The sequence below is a fragment of the Zalophus californianus genome, chromosome 5 (assembly GCF_009762305.2).
Source record: "Zalophus californianus isolate mZalCal1 chromosome 5, mZalCal1.pri.v2, whole genome shotgun sequence".
Lineage (NCBI taxonomy): Eukaryota > Metazoa > Chordata > Mammalia > Carnivora > Otariidae > Zalophus > Zalophus californianus.
This window is the reverse complement of record NC_045599.1, coordinates 62,257,900-62,271,569: the sequence shown is the minus strand read 5'-3', so window position 1 is coordinate 62,271,569 and position 13,670 is coordinate 62,257,900. Positions and strand designations below refer to the sequence as shown.

The 13,670-nt window shown below is 39.0% G+C and overlaps 1 protein-coding gene across 6 annotated transcripts in view; it reads right to left on the bottom strand.

The window, feature by feature from the left end:
• ATP6AP1L (ATPase H+ transporting accessory protein 1 like) overlaps positions 1-13,670 on the bottom strand; it is a 286,142-nt gene that overhangs the window by 51,545 nt on the left and 220,927 nt on the right. For all 6 annotated transcript variants that reach the window (XM_027605199.2, XM_027605195.2, XM_027605194.2 and 3 more), the window contains one exon: positions 8,663-8,760. In XM_027605199.2, coding sequence (XP_027461000.1) covers positions 8,663-8,760 — 98 coding nt within the window. The remainder of the gene's footprint in view (positions 1-8,662; positions 8,761-13,670) is intronic.

Below are 13,670 nucleotides of genomic sequence, written 5' to 3'. Positions count from 1 at the left end.
TCTTTATACTTTTTTCTATATAGTTTGACAGCTTCAGGTGCTGTTTTCTGTACATTTGCAGGTAAGTAGGACCACTTTCCCCCTCTTTAGGTTCCCAGTTTTTTTTTCCAACCCTTTTAATTCTATATGCAGTAATTGATTTTGTCCCTTCAGTATTTTATACATTTTTTAGTGTTTATAATTAGGTAGGTTTTTTTCTGCCACTATACTCTTCTTTTTCTTGCCCATGACATAATACGTATGCATGTGTGCCTGCATATTTGTGTGTGTGTGATTGACTTCTTTCGCTCAGCATAATACTCTTCAATTCCATCCACGTTGATGTAAATGGTAGGTATTCATCCTTTCTTATGGCTGAGTAATATTCCATTGTATACATGAACCACATCTTCTTTATTCATCTGTCGATGGACATCTCGGCTCTTTCCACAGTTTGGCTATTGTAGACATTGCTGCTATAAACATCGGGGTGCACGTGCCCCTTCGGATCACTACATTTGTATCTTTGGGGTAAATACCCAGTAGTGCAATTGCTGGGTTGTAGGGTAGCTCTATTTTTATCTTCTTGAGGAACCTCCATACTGTTTTCCAGAGTGGCTGCACCAGCTTGCATTCCCACCAGCAGTGTAAGAGGATTCAAGAGTAGGCCATTTTAGAGGAAAGTTCCCCAATGTCACTGGCAAAGGCATAATCCAAAAGAGGGTGCAAAGCACCACCTCAGGAGAAGCAGCAGAGGACAAGAACCCAAAGATGTTTTAACATCTAAAACTGAAGTAAAACTTGTCAGAATAGATCAAATGAAAAATATTTAGTATGCACCTGTAAAAACAAATGATATAATGTCTGCAATTTTCTTTAAAATATTTATGCAAATATAAAGTTAAGGTTAAATGAAGCAAATATGGCAAAAATCTTGGTAATTACAGATTCTGATGTGTAAGTATATGAGGGTTCATTATACTGTTTACTTTTGAGTACGTATAAGATTTTCCATAATATTTTTTTAAAGTTACATTGTTAACTGTAATTGTTATTTGTTTAACTCTAGGCTTTCTGGTTGTAATAGAACAATATATGGACAGTCTGCTCTGATACAGAAAAAAACAGACATTTGGGGCAATAAAATGGACAATAAAGAAGCTGGAAAACTAACTCTAGCAGCACTGAGAAATGCATAGATATCGGGAAGAAACAAAGGTGAGAATCCATGCAAATTTTACCAAGACATGAAGAGGAAAATGATCAATTCCATAATAAAAGCAAAGGAAAATAAAATTATTTTCAAAGATTTTAGGATATGGTAAAATACAGACTACTGCTGTGAATATAAATCCCTATAGCCTTACTGGTGAACAATTTAGTGACATGAGTCAGAGGTCTTAAGACACTCCATATCCTTTGATCTGTTCATTCCCTTAGTAACAGTATAACCTAAAGAAACCAAATGTGAGCAACTGTTTCTGCACACATTTCTCACTGCATTACATTCTGAAAGCTCTCTGAGAGAGGGGCTATGTCTACCTTACGGACCACTATCTCCCTAGCACAGGTCCTGACCACATAAGAGGTTGAGTGCTCAATGAATGTATACTAATTAAACAGTGAAGAATTAGAAACAACCTAAAAGTCCAACAACAGGAGAATTAGTTGGGACATTTTGATATAGAAGATTACTAGTCATTTTAAGTTATTTTTTCAAAGAACCACATGACATGGGAAAATGCTGCCAATATAATGTTAAGTGGGAAAAATCATAATGAAAACCATATATGGAATGATCCTAATTAAATATGTTTAAACTAGTATGAAGAAATACATCAAAAATTTAACTGCAGTTATCCATGGGTGATTTACACTTAAGCACATTTAAAATTTTCTCCTTCAAATGTTTCTGTGGCTTCCAAGTTATCTATGAGGACTAAAATCTTTTCTAAAAATGAATTTTAGTTTCACAGTCTTCGGCTAGATAAATGTAGCATTACAGAAAGAGCCAACATCTTTGATTTCTTCCAATCCAAGTTCCCACTCTCCACTCTCTTGAGGTAACCTCTCCTACAAATTTGGTGTGTCCTTCTAGATCATTTTTAATGTTTTCACATACATATACTGAATATGTACTATAGAAAATGTGTGGCACTGGTGTATTTTTTATATAAATAGTGTTAAGTTGCATGCATATTTATCATCTAGTTTCTGTTTTAACTCAACAATCTATTTATGAGAACTTCCTATTTGGAGACTGAATTCATTCCCCTTAACTGCCATTCCCCTTAACTGCCATCACGTTTGATTTAGCCATTTCCCTATTAATAAGCAGGTAAGGGCCTGGCTATTCTCTCTGAATCTATTGAAGAAGGGGGTAGAGGAGACCACCTCCCACTCCACCTCTCTATCAGGGAACAGAAGTCTTCTCAAAGGAAAGAGTGGGTCACAGTTCTCAAAGAGGAAAGCAAGTCCAGTGCCTGGTGCCTGCAGAAAGATCATGAGATCTTTCCCTGTGCTCAGTCTTCAGCCACATATACAAACATTCCACAAAGATAGTAAACTGAGTATCACCACGTGCCAGGCATCATGCTAAACGCTGAAGATCTGGCATGCAGGTGTAAATAAAAATGCACCAAAGGCTGTACATATCCTGAACTATGATTTCCAGGTTAACCTATCAGGGTATGCTTAAATTTTTGCCTCAGTTGTAACAGTGATTTCTGGGTATTTGAAAAGCTTCAAAGAAATCCAAGAAATCATAATGCAACCAGAGGCTTTATTTATTCTCATGTAAAGTATATTTCAGTGTAAGGAAAAAAATGTGAGTTTCCAGTTTGTTTTTAATAATTTACAAATGGGACTTGGTGATCTCTAAAATCACTTTCAGTTTTAATAGTCTAGAAAACAGGATACTTGCAATTGGGCTCTTTTACCACTAGGTGTTGCTACTGACAATACAAAAGTTAAAAGCAAGGACTTTACGTTACAATACTGCTTGAAAGACCACCACAGCATTTAAGGATAAAAATGTGAAAGCATTTTTATAGACAAGCCCTATAAAAGGACCTACGTGCATATTTAAGTATCTCAGTGCCATGGGCACAATAGTAGTTAAGTACTGCCTATATCCTTCTAGAACAACCCTCAGCAACTTACTGGCCAGCAGTAAAATAGGGGGGAATCAAAGGGTCTCAGAATTGAAAGGCAGCTTATTTGTCCATCAGTTTTCAAATCCCTATTCCCTGGAGTTAGAAATATATTTACATCACCACCTAGTATGCACATGTGCAAATACGTACACACCCATATAAACAGATTATATATATATCTGAAACCAAAGTTTCAGAAAATAATATCCTTATTATGTGCTTTTCCCCCATGTATTTGTAAAATAATAGAACATACACATGTTGGTCTCTGCCCTCTGCCCCCAGTTCCTGGTATAGAGCTCCTAAAAACTTTCTAATTTCCTAAGTGATAAGAGCATGAGGAGCATCTCTTCTATAATACCTGGCCTTTGATTCTGGTTCCTGACACAGAGCTCCTAAATCCCTTGGAATTTCCTGGGTGATGGGAGTGTCTTTTGTTCTAAGCAGGTGACTCTTGGTGGGCTCTTGAATAGCTTCAGAAAGACCTAGCTCTGATTAGAAGCTTGGGACTTTCAGCCCTGTCCCCCATCCTCCAGGAAGGGAGAGGAGGGGCTAGAAGTAGAGTTAATGACCATTCATGCCTATGTGATTACACTTGCATAAATCCCCAAAGTCCGAGGTTCAGAGAGCTTCCAGGCTGGTGAACACATCTATATGCCAGGAGGGTGGTACATCCCAACTCCATGGGGACAGAAGCTCCTGTTCTTGGGACCCTCTGGATCTTGCCCTATGTAGCTCTTCATCTGGGTATTCATCTGTATTCTTTAACATACCTTTGTTATATAATAAACCGGTAAACATAAGTGTTTCCGTAAATGCTACGAGCCATTCTAGCAAATTAATGAACGCAAGGAGGGGGTCATGGTAACCCTGGTTCATAGTTGGTCAGTTAGAAACACAGGTGATAATCTGGGACTTGTGACTGGGGTCTTAAAGTGGGGCAGTCTTGTGGGACTTAGGTCTTAACTTACAGGCTTTGATCCTAAACTCCAGATTGATAGTGTCAGAACTGAATTGTAGGACCCCAGCTGGTACTGCAGAATTGTTTGTTGTGTGAAAAATCCACACATCTAGAGTCAGTAGTGTTGTGTGTGTAGTGTGAGAATAAAGAAGACACACAGGGAGCGTTTCCCAGACATATTCTATTTCATAAACATATATATATATATATAGGTCATAAACTAATAACTGGATTTTACTTGATTTAATACACTTCCTTCTATTTAATACATTAGCAAAGAGAGTCTCAGAGAGGTGGAGTCACTTGCCCCAGGTAACACAGCCAGGCTTTTCAGGACACTGATAAGTTTTGTTTTGGAAGGCCCTGGGCAAAAATTGAAAAATGTCCTTGGCATACTCCCAGCCCTTTCTGCACTCGTACCTTCTAAAGCCTGTGGGCCAGAACCTGCTGGTGAAAAAATTGACAGTGTATGTGTGATTAGTTACATGCAATAGTCATTTTAAAAATATAGGATCTTTCTAAAATGCAAATGTGATCACTTCACCTCCTCTACCTGAATTCCCTCAGTGGCTCTTTCTGGTTTTTAGACCAAATACAAATTCTCAGTGTGGCAATCGATCTTCTCCAGACCTAGCCCCAGTCCTGCTAGCCAGCCTCACCCTTGACCACTTCCCTATGCATTTTCAAGGTCTTTCCTACATTCTCGACCTGGCTAAATCCTAAGGTTTTCACGACTCCACTCACATTCCTCTTCTACAAATCTTCCTGGGTGCTTCCTTTGCACACCTTTGCCACAGCACACATCCCTCTGTCCCTGAATCTTCTTGTCTGTCTTTCCATTGGACTGTGGCATTCTTATGAGCCAGGGTTATGTCTTTCCACTTACCATCCCTGGCAGCTAGCCTAGGGCTCAGTATGTAAGAGGAACTCAATAGGTAGCTGGTGGAGTGAATATTTGCATATTCTTACTCTCATATTTTAATCATAAAAAAAAATAAAAAACCCAACTCACTGGAATATCAGCTCTGAATTATGTAAGAGCTGGTTGTGACAGTGCAGACCTCCATTTCCTCATATCTTGAGAGCATGAAGAACTATACCTATTCTCAGGAAAAATGGATGGAAAAATCCAGTTTTAACATCCTTTCTTCCTCTTTATTCTAATACATCTGTGTTAGGAGGATGGTTAACTTTGTTTTTTTAGCTCCCGGTCTGTAAGCTAGTACCAAATGGTCAACACGGCCTCTCACCCACCCACTTGAATCTTTGGACTGAGAGCCTTACTTCCCTGGATCACTTCCAAGGGACAGACAGCAACTCTTCTGTGCATGCCACCTTTATAACATACCAAAAAAAAAAAAAAAAATCGGGGTCAGTACTTACTACCCATCATTAAGGAGAGGAAGAAATCAGAGTGAAGGGAGACAATGAAATGCTAATATGACTAAGTATAGTAAATAATGAAAGGAGAGGCTGACCAGTGGTGGCTGTGGTGATCAGAGATGGCTTTGTAAGAGTGAATTTTATAGAGTAGGTTGGGAATTGAGTAGAGAGATGGAGAAGGAAGCATTTCCAGGTGGGAGCCAGCATGAACAACAGTCAGATAAGGAGGTGGGGCCCATGCGTGTCGGGAGGAATCAGGCCTGAAATAAGGTGGGAGGGAGAAGGTGTGCTGGTGCTGGGCAGGAGCTGGGGCCAATTATCCCTCACGCCTCTCTCTCCATATGGCATTGTGCAGGTTATGAAGCACATTCAGGTTGACTTACCATTTTGATCTCCTCCCTGATCTGGTTAGGTGAGGGGGGTGGATATTACGGGACTCTTCAAACAGAAATGGTAAAAGACTAAAGAAAATTAGGAAAATTAGCCCAAGTCACGCAGCTAGCAGCTAACCAAACTCAGTCTAGATCTCTACACTTCGATTTCACAGACCCGAGAATTGCAATTGTTCTCACAAATCACACAGCTGAGGACCAAAGAGGTGAAGTAAGTTTTCCAAGGCTACACAAAAGCAGAGTTTAGGATATTGGCTGGAAGCAGCTTTAACCAGCCTTATTTCTGATTGAAAGGGTTTTGCATTATATTAACTGGAGAAGAAACCCGGAGGGAAAATCCTCGTATTGCAGAGTAAGAACCGTTACTTTGAGAAAACAAAATATTTTCTAATGTTTTATAACTGTTGGGATAACAGTCTGTTATATAGCTGCATTCTTAAAAAATGGAAATTTTTGTCAACCAAAAATTAAATGTGTGGGTTTTTTTTAAGTGCCAAATATTCTGAAAAGAAACAGAGCGGCCTGAGGAGAGGGATCTATCTGAGGAGGGAGGTCTCTAGAACCTATAAGAGCTTTTCAGGACTTTTTCTTGCTACTGATGAATTTTAAGGTCTTCATCAATCAGAGAAAAAAAATTAATTTAAAAACAACAACACCAACACCAAAAAAAAAAACCTACACACTGTCCCTACAGTGATTGACTACTATCATCTCAGAATCTGTTAGCAAAGGATAACTATTATTTCCAGACAAGTACATCATCCAGATGACACATTATTATAATTTATTGTTTTTTTTTTACTCGAGAAATGACATGGTCTGAGAAATGACTTGCTGAGAAATCTGTGTTTACATTGGGAGGGGGGCGGAAATCCCTGCAGAAGTTGAAAAGATGTTAAGTGGTAAATACCAAAATGCCCAGCAAGCATGTAAGCAGGCTCTCATCCCAGCATGAATATGTGCAGCTCAGCATTTTAAAATTTACTTTTAGCTTTTCTAGCAGTTTGAATTAACCCATTCTCTACTTCTGCTCCATGTGTGAGAGCTCAGCCCCGAACCTACAGACTAAAAGTGCGGGCACTGTCTTCTGTAATTGGCTAGCCGATAACCCCTTCTCCCTGACCACTTCCTCTGAGTGGCCTGCCTCGTGAACACACGTCTCCTGGATATTCTTAATAACCAGGAGGCTCAGGGCAATGCCCAGACAAATGTTAGAAAGTAAGTCCAGCTTGTTGGAGTGACACACAGAATTGGAAAAGGCCTGTTGGGAGACCAAAACAAAACAAATAAATACCACACTAAAGGTACATCCAGACCAGAGGTTCTCCAGAAGCAGGTGTGTCAGAACTACCCCAGAGAGGCTATTGCAGGAGGTGGACCCCAGCACTTGAATCATAAAAGATCCTCAGATGACCCTAAAATACATCCCTCATCGATAGACACTAATCTAGATTCTTTAAAGAGACAACTACATTTTTGTCTTAGTTTCAGCCCCTGGCAAGATAAAATGAAAAACAAAGCAAGCAACTCCAAACCAACAATTCTTCCAGATGAGGGATACAGCATAGCAGTTACTGCAGACATTTGCTTCCAATGGAAAAATAAATCCATGTCAAAATCTTGGTGAGTTGAACTATCGCATGGTATTTATCCTATTAAAACCAGAGCTGGCCAGGTACACTTTTGGTGTTCTTCATGCCGCAATTTCTAGGTCTTTGGCTCAATAGAAGAAAATAAGAACAAGAACAAAACAAAAGCTAAGAGAATAAAAGGAGGTTAACTGAACAGTAAAGACTTATTTCAAGAATAACAATTCTGAAATAAAGTCATCCACTCCTGTAGTTGGGTGAGTGTTATTATAGCAAAGTCCAATGCTTCCCAAATGCTTGGGCACTGGTTGGTTGAAAACCTAAACAAACAGTTCATATTCAGTCTATTAAAGATGAAAGAAGACTTAATATGTGATGGGGCCAGTAGGGACCCCAAGTACAACAGAGACAACAGGATCTTTATAATAGCAAAACATTCAGTGCAGGCTTTCCTTTTTACCTTGTCAAGTGACATTTCATTCATCCTGAGAGGCTGTTCTGGCATAACTCAGAGGTAGATTTAGCCCAACAACTGGCCCTACAATGCTCAGCCATGACGTGATATAATTGACACTCCTAGGAAACAAGTGAAAATACAGGCAATTCTAATGTTGGATGAGTGGTAGAAAATCACTACCAACAGAAGAGATGAGCTGTCTTCAAAGGTGTGTGCCCACCACGTGGAATCCCAGCATTTCCAAATGTCAGCTCCATTGCCTGACATGGACTTGAGGTCCAAAGAGACTGAGGTAGTTAATGGGGGAGTCAAGGCATTAAGGCTCCTGACTCCTCTTGATGATTCCAATTTGACACTTAAAATTTACGGCATTTGCTAAGGTAGCAGAGTGTAGTGGTTAAGAGCATGGCTCTTAGGCGAAAATGCCCAGGTTCAAATCCCAGTTCTACCACTGAACAAGTTGTGTGAACTTGGCCAAGTCATTTAACCTCTCTGTGCTTTAGCTTTCTCCTCTGTAAACTGGGTAAAATAATGGAACTTAGCTCATGGGGTGTTATAAAAATCCAATGTATTAATATTATCTAAAATACTTAGAACTGTGCCTAGCACACAGTAAAAATAACTGTTAGCCATTACTATTATTACAAAATATATTTCTTTTTTAGCTTAGGTTTTAGAGTCACATAAAAAGATTTACATTTTTAAAATAAGAGTAAAAGCCAACGTATCTTGATGATGTTTCTTACCTATTGATTTTTCGAGAATTCTTTAATACAGGAGTCATGAATTCATTCGTCTTGCAGGGATGAAGTACAAAAAAGGGTTGCCCAAGTATTGGATGCTCCTGTAAAAATCAGAGTTGGTCCGGGATTGCCAGTGTGAATTACTTTGAAAAAGTTAAAACACACAATCTGGTTTGTTAAAATAAAAGTTTGTCCAAGTTACTAAATTAAGATACAGATCACTTTCAGTTTTGAAATATAATTCATAATCCAAACATGAGAAAAAGCTGGAGAGAAGGAGTTACAAATTGATAAAGCAGTACATTCAAGGGGAGGAGGGTACACGGTTTTGTTTACACAATACGAATTATAGATCCATTGTATCAGTTCCCTCGAATTCGATGTCAACTGGTGTTTCCCTTCGGCTTATAATTATTCCCCAGTTTTTCCTCAGGGATGTCTGCAAAACCCAAAAGCCTGACCATTTGAACAACATATTTCATTCACCTCTTTGCAAGGGGAACAAAATCTTTCGCACACTTTTTTGCAGAAACTTGGCCACTATGTTGATTGTTTCAAGCCTGACTGCAGTGCCAAGAGGCACATGTTCCATGGGTAGAATGGCAGGGGGATGAGGCAGGAGAATGGCCTGCATTATTTAAATTGTTGTACTTCTGTCTGTCTGTCTGTCTTCCTGAGTTCCTCTGTTTATCTGTTTCTATCCTTCTGTCTTTCCCAAGCTTATAGGGCTGTTTCTGGAAGTCAAAAGCCCATTCACTGGAATTCCACTGCCTTTATAAGAGAATGACTGCATAGAAATACAGGTCAGCTCGCTGCCAGGGTAGGGAGATGCACATCATTTGTCAAACAATGGGGAGCCCTAGGAGGTTTCCTGTAGGGAGTGACCTCGCACAAATTGTACTGACGCAAAAGCAATTATTGACAATAAATTTATTGATCGTTTACATTGTGGATTCACCATTATGCCAAAGACTGCAACTGCAAATACTGCTATGGTCTAAATGTTTGTATCTCCCCGAATTCATATGTTGAAATTCTAATGCCCAAGGTGATGGTCTTATAGGAGGTGGGACCTTTGGGAGGTGATTAGGTCAGGAGGGTAGAGCCCTCAGGAATGAGATTTAGGACCTTAGAGACCTCCAAATGCTAGCTCACCCCATTCTGCAACGTGAGGTCACAACAAGAAGTGTGTGACCTGAAAGGGGGCCCTCATGAGAACAGACTGGCACCCTGAGCTCAGACTTCAGAATTGTGAGAAATACATTTCTGTTGTCTATAGACTACCCAGTCTGTGGTATTTTGTTACAGCTTCCCAAGCAATCTAAGACAAATGCCTACAGAGATTGTGCAGGTGACCTGAAGGAGCAAGGTCAGTTGAATACACCAGCAAGTGACAGGGACTATGGGGGACCAGAGGGTGCTCTCAGCCAAGACTATGATTGCTACTCTGCTCCAGCCAATTGTGCCATGTGGGAATGCAGGTTCCGTGTGCCAGGTCTTCCCATTTGTCAAAATAGCCTAGGAATCCAGATTTTTATGTAAAACTTCCTAAATTTAAATTTTGGCACTTAAAAAAAAAAAAAAAAAAAACAGACTGGGCCAAATAAAACAAGCCTCTTGGCTGGATTTGGACTAGGGGCCTAACTTCTCTTGGCTTCTTCTCCTCTTCTCAGCCGGTCCAAGGAGGAGCTGAACTCAGAGCATCCCTGGAAAGAATTACATGTGGTTGTTGCTGCTAACTCTAGCCTCGAACCCCAAAACACTTACGTCTGTGTGAATGTGCACAAACCTACTCACAGGAAATTGGAGGCACCTCCACTATGTATTGGAGACACTGGGTGTGGAGATTTGGGGATGCATATACATGATGAGGGTTGAGGTATCCATTGGGTGTGGGTTGGTGTATGTCTCCCAAGTGCCACTTCCAGAGTCTGCCCGGCGGCCTGACTTACAGCAGAGCCTGGGCTCCCTCTTTCCTGCTCTTTCCCTACCCCCTCCCGCTTTTCCCTAAGCCAACCCTAGGGTCACAAACCAAATGTGTTATGCCTAAGGCAAGTCCTCCAGCCCGGCTTAATTCTGGCTCCTCTTACCTGCCTTAAACTAGTGCTTATTAATTCAACACATATCTATTGATCATCTCTTACATGTCTGCCAGGAACAGTTCTGCATATAGTAATAGAGATCACTATATCTCAGAAATAAAGTCCCTGATCCCATGGAACTTACATGCCAGTGCAAGAGACAGCCAATAAATACATAGAACAAATAAAGAAACAAGATAATCCAAATAATAATAAGTGCCATGAATAAAATAAAAAGGGTCCCTTGATTTTGAGAGCACTTGGAACCCAAAAGCTCCTTCTTGTTGTTAAATAAATCCCTTAAGTATGTTGTTAATCATGACCACTCTTCTAGCAATGTGTCAAAAACATCCATAATCACCTCCATGGTTAAACTGTATATGGCCAACACCCAATGCTTTCTCAAATATAACAGCTCCTCTTAGTTGTGGCAAATTAACCAAACCATTAATTACTTTTCAAATACAGACGGAAAATTAATTTTTAAAATACCCCCAAATCCTTGTTTCTAAATATGTAAGACTACTGAATACAGACCTTAGTTATTATGAATATAATAATGATTATTTAATGTAGAAAAATAAAAAGTTTCCCCAATGTGATTAGAATTCATATACACCCGCATTCATTCAATTAGCAAATATTAAGTTTTCCTGCCTGATAATTTTATAATGACTTAACCCTAACTAAAGGCAAAAGGATCCGTAGTTTTAAAATGTGGCTAATCTTAGGGATATCTTAATTCTGCGGAAGTGACAGAATTCAAAGTTAGCCTTATGACCTGAGCCAATACTATGTTTTTGGTCACATTCAATCCACTACTTCTGCAAGCCAAGCAATTTGTATTCAAAGCAAAGTAGAGAATTTACAAATAATTTGAGCCATCTGATTAGTGTAGACAATCAATCTGGATAATACTCTCCAAAAGCCATTTTTCTACAATGGAGATTTTTTAAGGATCATGCTATCTGGATTTTTTAAGGCTCAGGCTTCAGACAGCCAGAATCAGAGATGAAAGCCGTCTTTCATTTTTGGTTTAGGAATTACGTGCTGGAGTTCAAAAAAATCTAAAATCCTACACCTTATTTGTTTAACATACCATTTTCAGAAATGGAAGAACATCAAAACTGTCAGGATCTTTTTAGTGACATTTCTTAGATCAATTCAGAAGGTAAATTTGTGTGAAAGTGCTACCATCTGCTGTCAGTACTAATGAACTGATGCAAATCTGCACTGAGAAAAATGTCAGTGTGGAAATACATGCAGCCAATGAACTGTGTTAGGCTTACAACTCAATAAACACTTCTACTGGAGCAAAGTTCTGCTAAATGGTTTTCCGTGAAAATAGAAATGATGGGTCCGATTTCTATCTCTGTAACTCCAGAGGAGTTATATAGGCACATTCTCCTATGAAATTTAATTTAGCAATGGTTAAATGTCTCATAAAATAAGTCTGACATGAAAACTGTGAATTGGTTTCAGAACTATTAGATATTACTATCACAAGGAAATGATAATACTGCACCTTCATTCTTACATCTAATAAAGGGGATGAATTTCTTGGTTCGTGTCTTAATTTTCCTGGCTCTCCAGGAGGGCACAAATATAATTTCACATACTAAGCTTTCATCCAGTTTCATATTCCAGACTGATCAAATTTGCCTTGCACTCAGGGTACATTCCTCAGAAATGGAGAGAAATATTTCCCTAAGCCTGCTTCCTCAAGCAGGGAGAGGAACAGGGCTATCGAACAGCTACAGTATGAGACACTGTACTAAGTGCTTTGCACAGGGTCACCTATCTGAATAATTCTTTGAGGAAAGCTTTCTTTTTGCCACTTTGGAGAATGGGTTCAAAGGGATTATGTTTAAAGTCACCCATGTAGTGAGGGGTGAAGCACCTCCAAAGTCCAGTCTTTACACTGCACCGCCTCACCCCACTGACCAGAGGTGGCAGCAAGGACATTTAATCCTCTCTAGCCCATCTCTTCAAAAATCTATTTGTTTTTATTTTAAAATAATGTGTTTTCATAAAATTGTAAGGGCAATATATACAGAGAGCTCAGAAAATACAGAAAAGAACAAAGAGTAAAAGCAGGATAACCTAAAACTGCCCAACTCAGATTTCATCACTATTTGGTGAATTTCAAACTTTTTCATGTACACACATGTAGTTTTCTATTGCTTTTTATTCATCGAACAGATAGATGTTTATCAAGTGCCTACTACATGCCACTCCCAGCCATATGTTTTTTGTTGGTGTTCGCGAAATTTCTTTGTCTTCTGTTTTACAGATTTCTGTGCTTATTTCTATTTTTTCCCAACATATATTTTGTTTGGACCTATTCTGTTGTTCTTAATTTTTAAATGTTCCATGGGTGCTTAAGAATATGTATAAAGAATATGGAATCTTGAGTTGTTGGCTACAGCGCTCTCCATGTGTCACTAGATCAAGCTGGTTAATTGTGTTGTCCACATTTTCTAGACTCCTATCCGCTTGATCTATGAATTTCTAAGAGAAGTTCAAATCTCCCCTATAATAGCTGATCTGTCCACTTCTGCTTGTAGTTTGTCGATTTTTGCTTTATATAACCTGAAGCTGCTTTATTTAAATGCATATATTTTCCTAGGGAATGAAGCTTTAATACAAAGTGATCATACTTATCTCTGATTATGCTTTCTGTGCCCCAAAAAAGGGACTTCTGATAAAAATATAGCCACACCAAATTTCTATTTACCTTATGCCTTTTAAAAATTATTTGCCATTCAATGTGTATCCTCATGTTTGATATGTTTCCTATAAAAATAACATTGACAGGTTTTTAAGAAATCCACCTTTTTAATCTATCTCTTAAATGGAGCGTTTAGTTCATTTATAGGCTTTGTGATCATTGGTATAATTTAATTCCTTCCATCTTATTTTAGACTTTT